Here is a 19,634-nt window from a genome sequence, read left to right on the forward strand (position 1 = left end):
TGTTCATAGTTGAGCGTCAGGGTATTGCCTCAATTGCTATGTTTAATGGTGCAGACAGTGGTGGTTTCTGACATGAGCAACATGGGTAAACACCCAGGGCGTTATCTTTTTAGGGATGGCACGAGACCGCCACAGATCGTAGCACAGAGATGGAAGCAAAGGAGAACAAAGAGTTTGTTAAATTTAATATTGGTTAAATTTATGAAGGATTTAATATCTATGTGTTTTTATGGGAATATGGATCTTTCAGACCAATTTGAGAAGTAATTTTGATCATATTTCACATTTTATCATATCATGTAGAGCGTGGCGCTGGTCTTGGTCTTGACTTGGTCTCGGACCCTAAAAGTCTTAGTCTTGTCTCGGTCTCGATACACTCTGGTCTTGGTCTTGACTTGGTCTCGGACCCTAAAAGTCTTAGTCTTGTCTCGGTCTCGATACACTCTGGTCTTGGTCTTGTCTTGGTCTCGGGTTAGGTGGTCTTGACCACAACACTGAATTTTTGTTTATATTTTATGAAGAAGGAAGTTGTGCTCGTTGTCTTTTTGTGTCATTTCTTTCAGCTGTTCTCAGTGCAGCACACTGCAGGTGAAGAGGGGAATAGGTTTTTCAAAGAGTTTGGTTTGTTAGATGCAGTGCAGTGTGAAAGTGAACCACACCAGCTAATGTAACAAACATCGCAATTTCGGTCCTCAATAACCCTAACCAAGTCTACCGGACTATCGGCTCTAAAAACACTCTAAATTGTCATCGACTGGCAACCAGCTCTTGGAGTACACTGCCTCTTGCCCAATGGCTACTGGAGATGACCACTAATGGATGAATAGATCCAGCTAAGTCTGATTTTTGAGAGCACTCTTCCTCAGAAATGGTAAGAATAGCTGGCATTATAAAAGTTTGGATGAAATTAGCATTTTCATCGAATTTCTAGAAATCCAGCTGGCTCAGTGAGGGATTCAGACCACATATGAGGCCAGTAGCAGACATGTTTTAAGTTAGTAGCCTGTAGTTGCTCAACCCACAACTTCGGAGTTGTAACACAGTAAACTAACCACAGCTGCCCTTCTGTTGGCGACAAGTATTTTTAGTCAGTCTACGCTTGACCTTTGCTCCTCCTGTGCCTCATCATTAGAACATGCGAGTCTCATTGTCCCAGACATAACAACCATTTTCCCACTGTTTTCTCTCATTGTTTAATTTTCTCTGCACCCCTCGACTTACTGTGCGTGTCTGTGGTGTTGTTGCCATTTCAAACGTTCCCAACAGCTAATTGGCTGTTTAGACACTTAGAGAAATAGACTTCTCTAATGACTGGGTTTGCTTGCATGCCATACCTCCTTTTTTTCTGTAACTGTCCCAGTTTTGTCTCTATTATTGTGTTGACTGACCTCAGTGTCCTACAGCAGAATAAACACTGAGCTACACACACATGTCCTCATTGGTCTGTCAGACGTCCATCTGTCCTCCCAGACCTTTGTTGTGTGCTGAGGTCCCGTCCGTCTTTGATCTGCAGCGGACATGTCCTGGACCCGGCTGCCTCTATTTTCACTCTGTGGTTTTCACTCTGACCGCCATCTTGGCTCCAGGCCGGCGTTCCTCTCACCACACCCTAGGAGAAGGGGAGGACAGGGGGAACACACCTCAGCCGTTGTGGCTTTCCTGCCTCCGCCTGCTGCTTGTTCTCTGGAGCTGTTAGGCTCAACAACGAGGCACGGAGGAGTTCTGGGTTTCTGTCTCACTGCCCACATTGGTGAGGACACTTCATGCTCTAGGTTTTCCAGAGCAGGATGATGTTTCAGAAAAACATTATGGTTTTCCAAAACCATAATGTGATGTAGAGCAGCCACAGTCTCCTTCATCATCCAGCTCCTGCTGTTCCAGGAAGGGATTTGATGGGTTTTGTCTCGGTGGACTGAAAACGTCAGAAAAAAAATTCCAATGTGTGATCTTGTAAAGTTGAGGCTGGGCCATTTCTGTTCTTTCTACTGAATGCTACATGACAGCAGTTTACAGTCCTGATTATATTCCGTATCCAAGTCAGTCCTAAAATTCATCACAGTGCTATCCGCTATAGGTGTGGGTGATATGGACTTCTTTCTATCACAATATTTTGTGGTACTATTGTAATGACGATAAAAGTGATAAGAAGTTGTTGTTTTTTCTTTTGGGTAACTGTATGGTTGTGACTGCGTGTCACTGCAATTACACAAACATTCCAATTAGTAATATGTTTCTCTTGGCTTTTGGATACAAATCACATGAAGAAGTGTGATTTATATTAAACTGCAAATCATAACAGCATTTAATCATGTTTTCAAATTTATTGATATTCCTTGATATTTTCATTGAACAAATGGTGGGAAAAACAATAAAACTAATAGTCTTGACAATACAGACACCTTTAAGGGTTTCAGACATTATTAAAGGGGCAGTGTAATATATATTTTAGGCATTTAGTTTCTATTTGTAGCACAATCAAGTAACTATGTCACCAGTTCTTATAAAAATGCTCTATATACATCATAGATGACTTAAAATAAATTTGACTTTATAATTTGGCACCTTAAAATTGGGCCTCTGTCTCTTTAAAAACTCCTGCTCTTTCTGAAACTCCATCTACAGAAAGTCATCACAACATGGCTTTCCTCTATTAACCCTTTAATGACTTTTGCACCAGCATTTCCCTGAGAAGTAGGTCATATATTGAGCTTAGCTGATTCGCAGTTTCAACAGGTGTTTGCTAATTGCTGCTAACTAGTCTGAAGGAGCTGAGTGAGAGAGTCGCAGCGAGGGGTGTTCTGTAATGTCAAAGCTTGGTACTGCAGCTCCGAGGAGGAGTTTTGTTCTCAAAGCTGAGCTAGGTCCACCCAGGCATTTGCATAGCTGAATGGTTGCTATGGAAATGTAAAAATGTCTCAAACATGCATAGAAGAATCAAAGCAACACTCCAGCTTTGTTTTTGATGAGGGAATGACAGCATAACATGATGTAAAGCTCAAAAAGTAATTTTTTACTTAATACTGTCCCTTTTAACTGTCATTTGTCACAACAGCAATGTCCTAAGAAATTTATTACGATAAATGACAAACATTTAGATAAATGCCCACCCCTAAACTGATTATCATTCGACAGTTTCTACAGCCACATGAGTACTTTGTGATCATGTGCATGCCTTCAAAGAACATTATGGCCTAAGACTGAAGACAGTAATATGCATTAGCTTTTCAAATGCAAGTAGCAAATATTTTTTTCAAGTTAAGATCCAAATGAATGTAGATTAACTTTTAGACTTTATATTTGCTTGTATCGCCATATAGTGAGGTGTAGAAGTGTGTCTGTCCTGCTCTTCGGATCAACCAGATATAAATAACTTGAAAAGTTAAACATGAAGTATTTATAATAATTGGACGCCTCCAGATGGGTCCCCACAGCTGCTGAGGGTCACCATGGCTACGATGTGAGAACATTAGAGAGCAACAAGCTGCTGTGGCCGACTCTGTTTCTCTCATCTGGATCCACTGGAAGTTCTGGGACTCGGATGGAGAAAGCAGACTTGGAGCTTCTGGCTGTGTGTGCCCCGCTGTGTCCGCCTTCCTTCTGCTGTTTCAAAGCCACTCGGTCGGTGGAGGCTCCTGTTGCTTCATTTACTTCCTGCTCAGTTCATCTTCATCTTCCTCCCACTGACACACCATCTTCCTCTGGTTCAGTTTAACCTTTACCCATTCTGCTCATTTTGTATTTCATTGTTCTGAGATGGTGGATCTGATCAAACCAGAGGCTGAAGCTGAAGTATAATGTTTGTTTTGCAACAAAATAGAAAAATTTTGTGTAAAATGAGCTCAGTGCATCTCTTCCTTCATCAGATCAGATCAACATCCTTAGCAGCCAGGAATGTGACGGCATTAATGTCTGACTCTGTCTGCTCTGTTTGTTGAACAAACATGTTGGGTTTTCCTATTATAGCTGAGAGTCACTGGCTCCCAGTCAGTGGAAACAGGAGACTGCAGGTTCTGTGGCATCCAACTGGCATCCAGCAACACATCGTCCTGCCTGGCATCAGCTAGCACCAATCAATCTGTGCAGCTTCAAGGCCCAGCCATCAGCCACCTCAGCCACTGGGAACCAGTAGATCAGATGGACTTCTCATTATGGGACCACAACTGGAAGACGTTCAGAGCCGGAGCAGCGACTGCATCTATGAACACAGACGACATGTTGAACATTATTACTGTCTGAGCTCCAGCTGCAGGATGGATGTCTGTGGATTCTCTGTGTTTAATAATGACTTGATCATTTTGATGAGATGGTTCAGAGCTGGGATCTATCCAGTTTGGTTTTCCATGGATGGCAGTGATGGGAATGAACTGCTGGCACTCCACGGTTTTCCATCGCTGACACTTTCAGGACAGTCGGATCAGAGCCTCTGGTTCCAGTTCATCTGGAGATCTGCTCTAGTCTCAGTCATCGTCTTCCTCCCTTTAACCTAAAAGCCGCCATCATTATTCTGATTTCAGTGTGGGCTGATGTGGCTTAGAAACGAAGTGGCGTCCCAGTTCGTCTGCTGATCTTGAGAGAAGCTCCTGATTGAAACGTTGTCCAGGAAAGACCTGATGGATGTCCATGTTTAGAAAAGGAGAATCCTTTGTTGTCTGTTTCCATCTGAATGTTGAAAGAAAAGGAACGACTCAGACTGGAAATAAATGAAGCAGCTAATGAGACTCAAGCAGACAGCACACATGTTAGTGTTTTACAGACCGACCCACGAGCTTTAAAAGCAACATGTCTTCCACTTGATGGATTGCTCACAGTGTCTGTGGGGGTGAGGATGCCACAGAAGAAGATGGAGAGCTCTGCTGATGTTGACTCTCATTTTTCTCAGCCTCTGTATTAAAATTGTGCACAAAACTTTGTCAGTATTCCACTAATGTTGAGAAAACACAATTTTGCAATTGCGGTGTTTCCATTAAATAAGGGATGCAGTTAAAATCATGTTGCGCCATTATCCTCCAACTATTTCCAGTTGTCTTGTTGTTTCTGCCAGTATTGACATACAGTGGTTGACCATGTGTTGCGAAGAAAGTGTTTCCATTACAATTTTGTGAAATAAACCAATTTCTGTACGACCCAAAAAAATCCACCTCATTATTACTTATCAAAAATTTAGTTTAGTTTTTTTTTTTTAATTGGAGTGTTTCCATTAGGTGAATGTATTTTTGGAATGTCAAATTGTGCCATCCCGACCCCGGATAAGCAGAAGAAAATGGATGGATGGATGGATGGAAACACCGTTAATGTGGCTAACTTCTCTCCAGAATTTATAAAAAAGAATTTCAATTAGCGATTTTTTTCTTTTCTTTTCAAAATTAATAATTCCCTCGATATGAAAATACAACATAGACGAAGAATTGTTTGTCAGGAGATGCTCTCTGTGCACTGTGTAAAATAAGTATTTTGTAAACTTTAGATTTTTCAAGGTTTCCTACTTTCAAAGAATTGAGGTTTGTGGTATTCAATTGCAAGACTCAGCATCTTAAAAAAACAAAATAAACAACATCCACAGGTGGTCCTGTGTCTATGACATCCTCTTGCTGGATGAACTCTATATGAGCTCATCCAGCTCTCACACAGACATGCAGAGAGAAAACCTGTGGCTTTGTCCAGCTTCTAGCAGGGAGATGGCATTTCCACTCATCTTGCATGAATCACTGAGCTCTTCACACACTGAGTCATGGCAGCAGCATGGAGACAGACAGACACGCTTGGTGAAATTCACAAACCCAAACACCCCCCACCTGTCTGAAGCAGTGAGGTGGGCTGCTAAGTGTTGTCATAAGAACTGGGTAATGACCAGTTCTAACATTAAGGTGTAAAGATTCAGAGGAGGAAGATAAATGAAGGTGCACCTTCCTGTCAAAGAGTCGACTGTCTGCGGTGCATCAGATAACAGCTTCTCCTGGAATCACTCCTGTTCCTCATAATTATCAGAACAAGTCTTCAATTGACTTGTTAATGATGGAAGGTCCAGATGGGGTTAAGAAAACAAAAAGGAAACCAGAACCGGTTTGGATGCAGACAGGGAGAAGAGTAGAATAGTAGGAGAAGCTGTTATTGGTCACAATCCCACCTGATGGGCTGCTAGGTGAAGGGTATCCCAACAGGGGCCACTCTGTTACAGCACCCAGAAAATCATTATAGAACTTCATAATAGAGATTTATCAAACTGTCCAACAGCAGATATGACTGGAGGTAGATGCATTTTTATGTCCAGGTTTCCCACTTTGTATTTGGTTCCTCCTGGTTTTTAAGATCTGCTGTGAAGGTCACCATCTTGTGTTTCCTCTGTGTCAGTGTTTAGAGCTCAGCAGGAGGTCATTGTCATCGTTCCACTTTTGCTTTAATTCACATCATGTCTAATTATCTGCGTCTCTCTGCCTCGGCCATTCCTATTTGTTTTTCCTTGTCGCTCTCAATCTAGAGGAGAACGATGTTTGTCAGATGCTCCGTGTTCAGTTGGGTTCATGGCCGATGTATGGAGTGGTTGTTCCGGATGGGCGGCTGTGAGTTTAAAATGGAGCTTTGTTTGTTTTCACTGGCAGGTCATGAACAGTAAAGTGGTTTTAGTTGAGGCCGTCGCTGAGCTGCAGAGGTTCTAGTGTCCCTGTTTCTCCTTGGTGACCAGTGCTTTTTCTACACAGGACTTGAAATTTATCCTGTACAATTCAATTGAAAAAACAATTGAGTTGCTGTGAAAAATTACAAAACTAAAACGGAAGATAATCTGGATTCATAAGTGTACACACCTCACCTTTGAATTTGAATATTAAAATTCAGTGTTCTTGTTAGAAGCTTGTCAGCATCATAATTCATAACTTGCCACTCAGACTTTCAATTCATTCTCCAAATCTCTTAGATTCAAAGAGATTTCAAATGATTCCACAGATTTTTAACTATTTCCAAAACTTTACTATACCTCTTACAAAGTCATTCTTTTGCTGTTTTTGACATATACTTGGACTTTAGAGTGATGTTGAATAAAATCTATAGTCAATTTCAGCTTTCCGAGTGACAAAGTTTTTGGTTTAACTCTGACTGAATAAAACTGTTCATGATTTCACCGACCTTGGCAAAAAAAAGTCTAGTTCCATTTGATGAAAAGCCATCCAGTAGGATGATGTTGACATCATTTTTAATTATTTCACTTTTTATTACCACTCACCTTCCTGGCAGTATCTTAGATACGCTGTTTGTAAAAACCCCTCTCGGGACGGCTGCTGTAAATGATCTCACTATAAGCATCATGATACAGGCATGGAACTGCTGCTTCCTTCTGTTTGTCTGTTATTATGTCTGTTCCCATTAAAAAAATTAATAAAATGAAATAAATATAAACTCAGTTTGATGTGACTGATGTTAGCAGCCTCTCTGGTTCCTTTGCAGGGAGCAACAATAAGACGTGATGATGGAACAGGAGCCATCATTGTGGCCCGGATCATGAGAGGAGGAGCAGCAGACAGAAGCGGTCAGTTCCGGCTCCTCTTCTTCTCCTTCTTGATCTTTTTCTTTCCACATGTTTATCTGTCAGAAGGTCGGAGGTGTGACAGATCCTGACTCTGCAGCAGAGAAACGATGTGTTTGTGCCATAGATTAAATCAATCCACTCTTTAAAAGTGAACACAGATGGCAGAGCTCTGCTGCTTGTCCACATGTTTCACATTTGTGTGCGTGCGTGCGTGCGTGCGTGCGTGCGTGCGTGCGTGCGTGCGTGCGTGCGTGCGTGCGTGCGTGCGTGCGTGCGTGCGTGCGTGCGTGCTTGCGTGCGTGCGTGTTCACTGCGTCCAGCCTGTGTGTGTGCCGGCTCAGCCAGAGTCGAGCCAAAGGCAAAGTTCCACACATGTCCTCAATAACATCATGATTCCTTTCCAGGCCCACTGATCATCGTCACTGTAAACATTAATCTGCCGTTCTGTACACAACCTCCGGCTCCGAACACGCTGCACTTTCACACAGTAGCTCACTTGAGTTGGAAGATTAGAATAATCAATATGAGGATGATCGTAGAGATTTAATTCTGGTGTTTTTATATGTCAGGGCTGATTCATTCTGGAGACGAACTGAAGGAGGTCAACGGGATCCCTGTGGACGACAAGATACCAGAGGATATCATTCGTATCCTGGTATGGCTGGTGTTTTTAAAATATGTAAAATGTTTCCTCTGTTTCAGCTTCTCTCACTTGGTAAACAAAGAAAAAAAGTCTTTGTGATGGCAAAAATTGTCTTAATCTTATTAATCCCAACAGGAAATGAAATACTTAACCAAAGAAACAAAACTCTAAGATGTTTTATTTATACTTTATCCACCATCCAGGCCCAGTCGCAGGGAGCCATCACTTTTAAAGTTGTCCCTGGTTCGAAGGAAGACGCATCTATCAGAGAGCCAAAGGTCAGTATTTTATCAGTAAATCCAAATTAGGATCACTCTTTTTGCACATGGGCTTAGGTTGTCCTGGGAGAATTCCTGAGATCCTACTGCATGGGGTAACAACAAACCTTTTTGTTGGTGCTGAGCATTGTTGTGCAGCTTCTACCCTTCCTGACAGTCTTAACAACTACACACTTCCAGAAGAGGCCTCAACAAAACCCCCTTGCCTCCCATGTGCTAAGCCTGGCTACTTTGATGTAAGAGCATTAATTGGCCAACATGGTGACTTTCTTGGAATCCCCCTTGTGTCGACCAATGTTGTGGTGTACATAAGTTGACAACCAGGTTCTGCACATGGCGTTCCTGGGGAAAAAAAAAAGAAGCAGGGCAGGACACCTGGGAAAAAATAGAATAATCACCCTGTGCTTTTCATGAGGGGTGTTGTAGTGGCTGCAACTCTGTCACTACAACGGACCCTCAGCAGGCGTGATTAACTAATTGATAAAATAATCGTCAGCTAATTTAGTAATCTATTAATCTTTAAATGGACTACACAGACCCAAAAAAAAGGCAATTTTCTGAAAAAAAAAATCCAAACATATTCAGAGAAGTAATGAAGACAAAATTGTACAGAAAATATATACTTTTTGCATTTGAGATAAAACCACCTTTGTCTGTAAATATGTTTTAGCCAAAATTCCTTAAGTGGCATCGTTTTAGCTTCACCTGGTTCAACTTTACTGAAGGAATGTTGTACTATGCTAAATGTTTTTCTTTTTAAAAAATTTAATTGAATTCCTTTCTTATCTCTATATTTTAATGTGTTTCTAATATTGCATAGAAATGAAAAATATGTAGAATGCCAATGGATTATTCTGGCTATATGTCATCTGAAAAATTATTTGATCTATTGATTAATTGATTACTAATTTGTCAGTTTCAGCCCTACTTTCATTAAGGCCTTCCAGATTCTGCCTCAATAACCAACTTGTTTCTCCCTTCTTGTCTCTTTTGTCCACCCTGTTGCTGGTTTGTCCAGGTGTTTCTGCGAGCACTGTTCGACTATGATCCCAGTAAAGACAGTGCCATCCCGTGTAAAGAGGCTGGTCTGGGCTTCAAGAAGGGCTCCATCCTTCAAATAATGAGCCAAGAAGATGCAACATGGTGGCAGGCAAAGCTTGATGGGGATGCTAATCCCCGTGCCGGTCTGATCCCGTCCAAACAGTTCCAGGAAAGGTGAGAAACAACCTCCAGCTATGACTCCCTGATGCTTCAGCCTCGTTTTCTTCCTTCTGCTGGCTGTGGACTGCCAAACATAAGCTGGATTTCCACACGGTCAGGTCCGTAATAAGTAATGACAGTAATGATAGCAATGGTACTGACGTATTTTGGGCAGCAAGGGAACGGAAACCTTCCCTTGATGTGGAACACATGACACTGGGTAGGTTTGCTGTTGTCATTCAGAAGTCCTCAAGGTTGAAATGGAAAATGTAGCCTTTCATTTCTAAACGAAGGGTAAAGTAGTTTTTGGGTACTTAACTTTAAGTAGTGTCTCCACTTCTCCTTTCATTAAGTTCTGTTTTTTTTAAGTCTGTCCTGACACAATAAAGCTGCTGGTCTTTGTAGAACTGCTTCTCTGAAACTTAGCAGAGAGAAGTGTGAAATAATCACCAACTGGTCATGAAAATTAGTGTTTCTACATTTTCTTAGTTTTTTTCATGTCTTTCTTTATCCTTCTTTTTCATTTTGCAGGAGATTCGCTCTACGGCAGCCCCCTGCAACTCTGCCACTACAACGGACCCTCAGCAGGCGGCCATGTAAGCATTTACCACTTGCTGTGATTTTTACCCAACAGCCTGAACATGACAGTCTCAGTTTCACAGGGTGTGGGCGTGATGGACGTTTGGGTACACGTGGGAATTGTCCCACACACTTTTTCCAACAACTGTTTAATCCGTTGTTAAGATGTGGTAACTTGATTTTCTGAGCTGTCTAAGCTTCAGCAGTGCGTCTTGGTTCTTCACATGTCACCTTGGACGTCAGGACAAACAGCTCTATGAACTGAGGTCAGATCGTTTCCTGCCTGATCTCCATCCTGCTCTGTTATCACATGGTGCTTCATTAGAGCAGGAATGCTCATGTACAAGGCCAGGAGGCCATTAGACAATGTGAACCATTCCTGGTCAGATAGGCAGCAGATGAAAGCCTTGCACAGAATAATAAGGCAGCTCTGGGAAGGATTTAAGATATCTTTTTCATTCTCCTGTTGTCCTTATTGTTTGCTCTTTAAGCTCTCTCTACAATCACATCTCATCTAATGTGCTTTAGCTGCTGGGTCAGTGTTCCAGCTGGAAGAGGAGGGGAGCATGAGAGCAGAAAATGATGTGAGCTCCAACATGTGAGATTTTATATGAAGGCAGAAACATTCGGTCCAAACTAAAAAATATGTCCAAATGTCCTCGGAGATCAGAGCAGAAGTCACATGACCCTGCTCCAGCTGCTGTTTAGAGATCTTTAACCTGCTGTTGATGCAACTCAGGAGCATCTGGAGGAAATTTAAAACTTTTAAATTTTGGTGAAACATTTCACTTTAAGGTCCATCTGTCTTTGATGTTGAGTTTGTTGTTTTCACTTTAATCTCCACTTTATACAGTAGTACCAAATTATTTACATTGTAGCAGCACATAAATGTTACATTCCTTTCCAAGGTTTCTGAATCTGAATGTTTTTCCTCCTTGTGAAATCACAGTGGCCACTTCACAGCCGTGCTTCACAGACTGTGTCACACTAGGTAATGAACTACTGTAGATATCCACTATCTCTAGAGAAATACTTGCATTAGATCCATCCATCCATTTTCTTTCACCCTTGTCCCTCAGTGGGGTCGGGAGGGTTGCTGGTGCCCATCTCCAGCTAACGTTCCGGGCGAGAGGCCAGTCTGTCACAGGGCAACACAGAGACACACAACCATGCACACACACACTCACACCTAGGGGCAATTTGGAAAGGCCAATTAACCTAAGTCATGTTTTTGGACTGTGGGAGGAAACCGGAGTACCCGGAGAAAACCCACGCATGCACAGGGAGAACATGCAAACTCCATGCAGAAAGACCCCAGGCCGGGAATCGAACCCAGAACCTTCGTGCTGCAAGGCAACAGCTCTACCAACTGCGCCATTGTGCAGCCTGCATTAGATCCAGATTTAAATATATTGAAAATATTGTAGTTTTGATATTGACAGTGTGGCAGAAGCAGCATTTCCAATGATGAAGGTGGCAGAGTTGGAGGTAAACTTGAATCAAAGTTAATTACAGAAATTGCAGTTTGTGACCAACGTTGCTGGATCACAGGAAAACTGAAGAGCCACCTTTATCCCTCTGCAGTCCTCCTAGTCACATAAATGTTCAGCTACACCCTTACCTCAGGCTACAGAGGGATGTTTTGTTCCTAAACATAGTGGATGAAAACGTAACTTGATTCCTGAAAGTCAGCCGGCCTTTAAACTGTCTCTGGTTGTCATTGTTATGCACATTTATCTTGTTGCATTAAGTTTAACCAGCATGTGTTCTCTCAGCTGTTTATTACATAGTGTTAGAGTAAGTTACTCACATTAGTGAGTAACTGACCCAAACGCTTTACATGTAGACGGGTGGATAAAAATATCCCCAACTCAAGTGGCCGGCAGACATTACTGACTTGAACTGTTAAATCAATTTTGTTAATCTTGAGCTCATAATGAAATGTGACATCGATTGACACTTTTATACACTTCTTGTGCACAAATGGGAAGTTTCTGGGCCCTCCTCAGTTTTACCTCCAACAACATTGTCACCAGCATCAGAGGATAGAAGTAGTATCCTGAGCAGAAGCTTCACCACAGCTGTTCCTCTTCCTTCCTCATCCAGCAGCCTTACCCATAATGAGATCAAGTGTTTCTTATTTAGTGTCCAAAAGGCAAATGAAGGACAACGGAGCATGATTGTGTCCATAAGGCTGTGGAACATGGATGGTCATTGCAGCTGAATGATCATCATGTTCTATTACATGTTAAAGGGAGTCCATATTAACACAAACCTAAAAGACTGAAGAAAACCGTACCAATAGTATCCATGCTTTGGCTGGTATATACTGCAGGTTGTAGTGGGGTCTTCGTGTGTGTGTGGGGTGGAGGGTGGGGGGGTGCGTGTGGGTGTGGGGAGGTGCTTTATTTTGGTGAAACCTTGGCCAACATATGTTTTTTATTTGCAGCATTATGACTTATTTATTCTCTTTGTCCATTTCTTCTTTTCCCTCTGAAAGATGATGTGGAGATAGAGCTTGGTAGGTTTCTTCTCTTTTTTTCTTACCCCATTGCTCAACTGGCTTTTCATAAACTTTAGTACTTTTTAAAAGCAACTAACATTGCTTCTTTACCTTTTGGCACTCAAAGCTACTGAAATTGAAGGTACTACAACCTTTCCCTTTCCATCTCATATTTTACCCATGTACTTGTGCTGCTGTACGCAAGTCCAAAGACCCCTTGACCATTGCCACCCCCTTTATCAGTTTAGTGTTAAATGAAAGGTCACCCTTTGCTTCCCATCCTTGTGTTTCCTTTTCCTTCCTCTTCTACTTACTCAGAAAAACAACTTTGCACCTTGTTGAAATATATTGGTTCTAACTCGTCTAAAGATACTAAATGACAAATTTATTGATAATATAAAATTATATCAGACAAAGGGCAGGAATGAAGATAGTGACAGAGGCCGTTACATTACTTAGATTTGGTTTTACATCCATGGTTATCACAAAATGCATATCTAATATAATTCATCAGTTTGTTCCACTACTCTCCCCATATTGTTCCCCATGTATTCCAATGAATGCATCATTTTCCCCTTTTCACTTTGTGATCAAAGAGGTAGGTTTATGTTGCTCTCAAGATTGATTCCTCTCTTTAATCAGTTGTTGTTCCTCTCTTTTGGATTCTTCTTTCCTTTTCTTCCCATCACCAGAAGAAGCTGATTATTGTAGCGGATTCCACTTAGGTGAGAGATTCTCATCATCCTGTTTTCCAGCTTATCCTCTCCTCTCTTGGTGTGATTGTTTCACTGTTGACATAACTGTGAAAGCTACAAAATCTGTCCTAGAAAAAGGCCTTCCCCATTCCTTTAGCAGCTCTCCCTTCATTCATCAACTTTGACCTCCTTTGATGTCACGTGTCTTCCACAGGAAACAGAAAATTCCACTTACTGGTTGTTATGGCTGACTTATTTATCAGATATATTGTTATTATTGTTTTCAGTATGATGGTTAAATTATGGAGCCACAAATTACATTCAGAGATTTGTACATTTGTACAAAATAATATTGGCACAAAATGAATGATTGTTTTTGTACTTTTCACTTTTAGAATCCATAATTAATCTATTTGTTATCACACTTCTGTATTGAATAATTAGTTTTCCATGTTATACAGTAAGTAATAGTTCCAAAAACAAAACTAGGCAAGAGATTTTTGGGCGGTTCAGTTCACCCAACCTCTATCTGGACATCCCTTCTCGTTGGAAGAACATAAAATAATGGATTTATTTCTAAAGCTTACTAGATTCTAAACTGGAAACATAGTTTCATTTAGTTTAAGATTATTATATTATGCATCTAAATAAAGATTTTCTTTTAATTAAAAAAAAAGTATCGTCTCACAGTCAAACACAATCTAAAAAGAAAAAGAAGCTTACCATAGTCTAATGTCGGGGGCTTTAACCCATTCAACTTGAAACAGACAGAAGAGTGAAAGGTGGTCATATAGGTGCAAAAAGTTTGATTTGTGAGGTTCTGTAAGGATATGCTTGTTTGTAAATCTCTTTACCTAAATGTCTTTATAGCAGTTTTTCCTCTCTGATATTGTTTTTTTGACAAATGTTTGGGTCAAAAGTTGATTGATCTTAAATCCCCCCCTCTCTTTACACTGTATTATTTTAGACTCTTTATTTATAATAAATCCCATGGATGCATGTTAATGATTGTTTCATTTGGATCAAACCCTCCTAACATTAAAGAGGGTCACCCTCCATGTCTTGGCTATGTTCCGTTTATTTATTCTCTGAGGATTCGCTCCGTCACTCTGCCCTTCACACAATCTCAGTGACCTCATCATCTCTTCTTCCTCTGTAGGGCCCAAACGACGTCCCGCACTGTAGTAGGTTTGCAGCTTTTTTTGAAACCCAGTAGCCCTCTGTGAGATTTAACCAAAATGAGAAAACCTCAAGAGAAGGAAAAAAAACCCAGAAACCATTCTAATAACACGTCCTCTGGGTGAGTACAGCTGCGTGGCTTCTCAGCCGGTTGGATGTGGTTGTAGGATGTAACTTTGGCCCGTTCTCAAAGGTTTGAAACTCTAGAAGCTGCAGATGTTTTTCCAATGCTACTAAAGCTGTACGGCGGAATAAAGGAGGTGGTGGAAGGCGAGCAGTTGTTGTCCTCAGGTTTTAGTCTTTTTCCTTCCTTCTTTTTTTCTCTCATCCTCTCCGGCGGTGTGGTGCTCAAAATTGTTTGTGTCAAGGTGAGGCTGAACAGATTTACTTTCCACAAGTGGAACATTTCGCCATGATATTCCACTTGAGACACTTTATTTCTTTGGGTTTATTTCAAATGTAATTCACACAGAGATGAAAAGAAAAGGAGAAAGGTGGGGAAAGGGATTTAAAGGAAAGGAGGTAGCGGTAGAGGAGAGAAAGTAAACATCCTTGAAGTCAGCCTCTAAACCTGCAGAAAGAGAAACCACAATAAACGTGTGCATAAATAGCAGTTATGACATCATCTTTGTTTTTTATTCCTGCTTCTATCAATCCGTGAAAGATTCAGAGTTTTAAAAAGGAGGGATTTCTGTACTATGAAGGCACTGGACTTTAGAAACTGTGGACGACAGAATATAGTTGAACCATTAACCAGCCAACATCAATAAAAACCCAAAAAGATTCAACCTGTAGCCATCTTCGATTTTGTTTTTTTTTTGTTTTTTTTGTAAATATAACTGTTTATTTCTTTGCTTTTGGTGCTTCCAGACTCTTTAGTGTTGGCATCATTGACTGTGGCTCTAAAGTTTCCCCAACAATCTGAGCCACTTATTTTGTCAGTGTGAGTTTTATTATTTTTTGCTTACCGAGCTGCAGCTTCTGGGTCGACCAGCATCGTTCTGAGATGTGACGTCTCTAAGCCCGTAGAGCTGCGGGATGAGACGGAGGGGAAACATAGATTGCTTCTGACGCAAATAGACTTTTAGCAACCTCAGATCTAAAACACTGTTCCACCATGTAAGCCTGTAAGAGTTGGGTTGGAGACCATTTTCCTCATCTTTTGTGAGTCTCTTCTCCCCAGGTAACCCAGTTTAACACTGGGATGACCGCTACAGAAACTGATTAAAGATGTGAAGCATCATCTGGTCTAACCCCAGCTAAACCTCCCTCTGTCAGGAGGTCAGAGTAGCTACCAGACCAGATATGCAGGCTTCTCCTGGAAACAGATGCTGAATGTATTCACAAAGATCAGAACCTGACCTTCACTTCAGTGCAGAACCATAATCATTTCTGCAGACGTCTGTTGTTACAGTTGTAGGAGGAACATTTGGAGAACTCGTACAGTAGAATATGGGCCGGAAATGTTTGGAGAATGACTTCTTTTTTTTTCTGTGTGGGGAAAAAAAGGTTGATGTCTGTTACAAACACAAAATGTCTGCACACTCTTTAAACCAATAGTATGTATGAATGCATGAAGAAAACATACAAGAATGAGTTTTTTCATATGTAAAATCTTTTAGATCAGGTGGGGAGCTATTTTTTTTCCCAGTCTGTAAAAACAGTCTGGATTTGAATATAAGATTGGCTGCAAGAGTTTATTGGTAGCTTTGGAAGTTGTTGATATTAATCTGGGGGAAAAATAAAAAACTTTTTTTTTTTTTTTTGTAAGGATGGACAATGACCCAACTCAAGCTTTCCAAAATAACCCTCCACAAAATCTGAATATTCTGACTGGGTCGGAGTATTCTCACTTTCCTTAACCAGAAAAAGATTGACTGCTCATCTTGGATTTAGAACGAGTCTCTGCCTCAAGCAGAGAAGTTATAGTATCATTTGGTCTTACTTTGATGAGTAGTCTGATGGGGGTATGGGAAAAGGTGGTTTGGAACTTCTTCTGCAAGAAGGAGGTCATTGCTTCTGCTGGTTATGGTTTAAACTTTGCCTTTATCTGTTTACTTCTTTATCTGTTTTTCATGCCTCTTCTAGAGTAATGACATATGCATGACTTAATGAATGGGATCCTGTATATGCAGTACAAACTGAGATTGGCTTCTTCCGTAGGGTTTCTGATTTGGACATGTGGTTCAGCTGAAGCCCAAAGTAGAACTTCTGTTTCTCCATAATAAATAGATTCCGCTGATGTGATTGGAGGATCTGATCAGAATTGTTCTTAAAAGTTTCCCTTTAAATGAATCCCTTTGGCAGAATCAAAACTCACCGCAGAACCATATTTTCACTCTAACCTGAGAACACTTCAAGATTACAAGAACAGCCTGAAGAGTGCCATCTAAGGATGGATGGATGTTTCATCTCTTTGGCTGATTGTTGATCATTTCTTTCTACTTTCTATTTTTTTGTGTTATGCAGAAGCACAAAGGAGATCAGATATTAGAATGTTCAAGAACAGCAGTTCTCCTGTCTACCATCAGATTAGAAGAGCTACAGGTCTTCTCTTCCTTTTCTTCCATCTTGCAATAATAATGGCTGACAGAATGGAAAGCCTCCACTCCTCCCTTGCTGCCTACCATCCCTCCTCCTCATCCTTCCAACCAACCAGTCCTGTAATCTGGATGTGTAACAAGGCAGGAAGAGCTGCTAATGCTTCCCACATTTGGTGCCCACCACCTGGACTAAGTGTTGCAGCGTCAAACCGCAGCATTGAGCATAATGCTCATTTCATCCCCCAATGCCATGTCTGGTTACCTCCATGGATGTTGTCTCCATTCAGTCTGAGGAGGAGAACCAGGATGGTTCTGGAGCCCACAGTCAGGCCCCGGGCCCCTGATGGAGGGTCACTACAGCAGCTGGTTTCCCTGGGAGCTTTTCCCTCTTTGTCTCACTTTCATTTTACCCTCACCACTCTTTGAGTGAAATGAGTTGTGATTGGAGGGAAAAAGGCTGCTTGTCGTTTACTGATGGCCTCCATGTGACGTCTGGAAGACCTGATGCTGCTCTCTGCTGTCAGGCTTTGTGACGGTTTCTCTTCAGATCAACTTTTCTCGCTGCTTCACAGTTGTGGACATTTGTTTTCCAGATCCAGGGTTTTAGTGGTTCTCGGTACGTTGGGAGTCTGAGCGGGTAGTTTGTAGCTTCAGCTTACAGAGGCTGCCGGCTGCTTTCCTTACACACTTGCTAAATTTCCTACATGGCTGTGAGACATTATCAGACTGGAAACTGGGCTCAGAGGAGCTCTGGTGCTGAATGAGTAGATTACTCACAAGAGAGATGGCACAGACCATGAAAGCCACAGCTTGGCCAGAGTGGAACAAAGTCTGCCTCAGTTCAGTGTAAGACTATATCCAGGCCGCGTGCCTTCACTGCTTCTTATACACACACGAGCTTCTCCAAAAGCAGCGTTGCTGTGCTGCTGTGACTTGCAGCGTGTTTCATCTGGAGCTCAGCGTTGGTCGGCAGGTCCGTCTCTTATTAAGGGACTGTTTGGAAAAGAACGAGCAGAGAAAAATGTGACTGGGCTGTTTGTCGGCAGAGAAACACAGCTGTCTGAGGATGTTGTGGAAAGTATGAGGCTGTTATTTAGTCTCTCACTTCATCATTTCGCTTCATTCGTTCTGCATCATGTATCTGACTTTTTATTTATTACTGATTAAAATATAATGAAATCATAAAAGTGAAATAAAGTCTCAGTTAAAGGCAGAGAGATTTATAACTTTTCAGGTTTCAGCAACATCTAATAAATACGAATGTCTGCTTTTAATACTTTAAATCATTATGAGATCAGCGTTTGCACAATGAATCAGTCTATTAAGAAGTCTTTGTGTCACTTTAGATACAACAGACTAAGAAATTTACTCTATATGCATATAAAAGAACAATAAAAATCCCAAAAGTGGAAAATGTGAGTGAAGTGGCTGAGTGTGATCTCAAAGCTAAGTGTTGGGCTGAGGGTTGCGCTGCATTTCCTTCACCTCCAGTAAAGATGTCTGTCATCAGAACAACCTGAGCTCCTGGACATGGAGCTGTGTGGATGCAGAAACACACAGAGAACGTGAAGCTCACACCTGCAGAGGATCAGCTGGTCTGACAGCTGCACTGGAGTTTACAAAAGTTTTAATTTTGTTATGCTACAACCACTAGATTTGCCTGCTGTGAGAATGTAGCCTCAGACTCCTTTCACAGTGCTCAGTTCTGTATCACCTTAGGTTTGACAGTGACAAAACAGGAACATTTAAAATGACATGATAACTTTTGCATGGCATTGTAATGATGGCCTTCCTTCTGTCTGTGGTTTGATCCTGACCTCCAGCTGGCTTCAGGAGAAGTTTCCGTCTTAGCAGGAGAGACAGAAAGACCAACAAGTCCATGTACGAGTCCAAGAAGAGTCAGATGTATGACATGGCCGACGTCCCCACCTACGAAGAGGTCGCCCCCTACTGCAGGCAGAGTGGAGCTAAACACAGGCTGGTGGTCCTAGTGGGTGAGTAAAGAACCCGATGGTAATCAGTGAAATCACTGCTCACCTCACACTCTGCTGCTGTCAGACTTGGCTCCCTAGAAACTGTTTTAATGAAACTCCTCAAACACTTCTAGATGTGTGACCTCTGAAAGTCCAGAAGCTCCAGATGGATGGGCCTCAGTCTTCCATGATCCAGGAGAAACACACGGTCCTTAATTTAGCTCTCAGAGGGATAGACGGTGCAGAACTCGCATCAGTCAGTCCTTTTAAACACTTTCACCTCCTGCACCTGTCTCTGTGTGTCCTTTAAACCTGTTCAGATAATGGAACTGGTTGCACCTGCCTGGAGCAGCAGCTGCTGCTAGGCTCTCCAAAGAGCTTCACAATGATGTGCCGAGGTCCTGAATTGAATTTAGTGGTTCCTCCTTCTGGGTTTGTGGTTGGAAGACGAGTGTTGGCAGTAAATGTTGGAACAATGAGCTGAGCCAGGTGTAGCAGTGAAGCTTTAAATCTCTGTCTGGA

At 41.7% G+C, this 19,634-nt stretch overlaps 1 protein-coding gene across 6 annotated transcripts in view; it reads left to right on the top strand.

Moving 5' to 3' along the window:
* Nucleotides 1–19,634, top strand: part of mpp7a (MAGUK p55 scaffold protein 7a) — a 79,583-nt gene that overhangs the window by 50,714 nt on the left and 9,235 nt on the right. For 2 of the 6 annotated variants that reach the window (XM_008438504.3, XM_008438506.3), the window contains exons 7-16: nt 7,438–7,519; nt 8,089–8,174; nt 8,366–8,440; nt 9,459–9,655; nt 10,172–10,236; nt 11,169–11,210; nt 12,720–12,740; nt 12,850–12,864; nt 13,415–13,447; nt 18,963–19,133. In XM_008438504.3, the coding sequence (XP_008436726.1) occupies nt 7,438–7,519; nt 8,089–8,174; nt 8,366–8,440; nt 9,459–9,655; nt 10,172–10,236; nt 11,169–11,210; nt 12,720–12,740; nt 12,850–12,864; nt 13,415–13,447; nt 18,963–19,133 (787 nt within the window). The remainder of the gene's footprint in view (nt 1–7,437; nt 7,520–8,088; nt 8,175–8,365; nt 8,441–9,458; nt 9,656–10,171; nt 10,237–11,168; nt 11,211–12,719; nt 12,741–12,849; nt 12,865–13,414; nt 13,448–18,962; nt 19,134–19,634) is intronic. The other 4 variants (XM_008438508.3, XM_008438509.3, XM_008438510.3 and 1 more) reach the window with 4 other exon arrangements.

The sequence above is a fragment of the Poecilia reticulata genome, chromosome 20, assembly GCF_904066995.2.
Source record: "Poecilia reticulata chromosome 20, P_reticulata-male-v2, whole genome shotgun sequence".
NCBI classification, from domain to species: domain Eukaryota; kingdom Metazoa; phylum Chordata; class Actinopteri; order Cyprinodontiformes; family Poeciliidae; genus Poecilia; species Poecilia reticulata.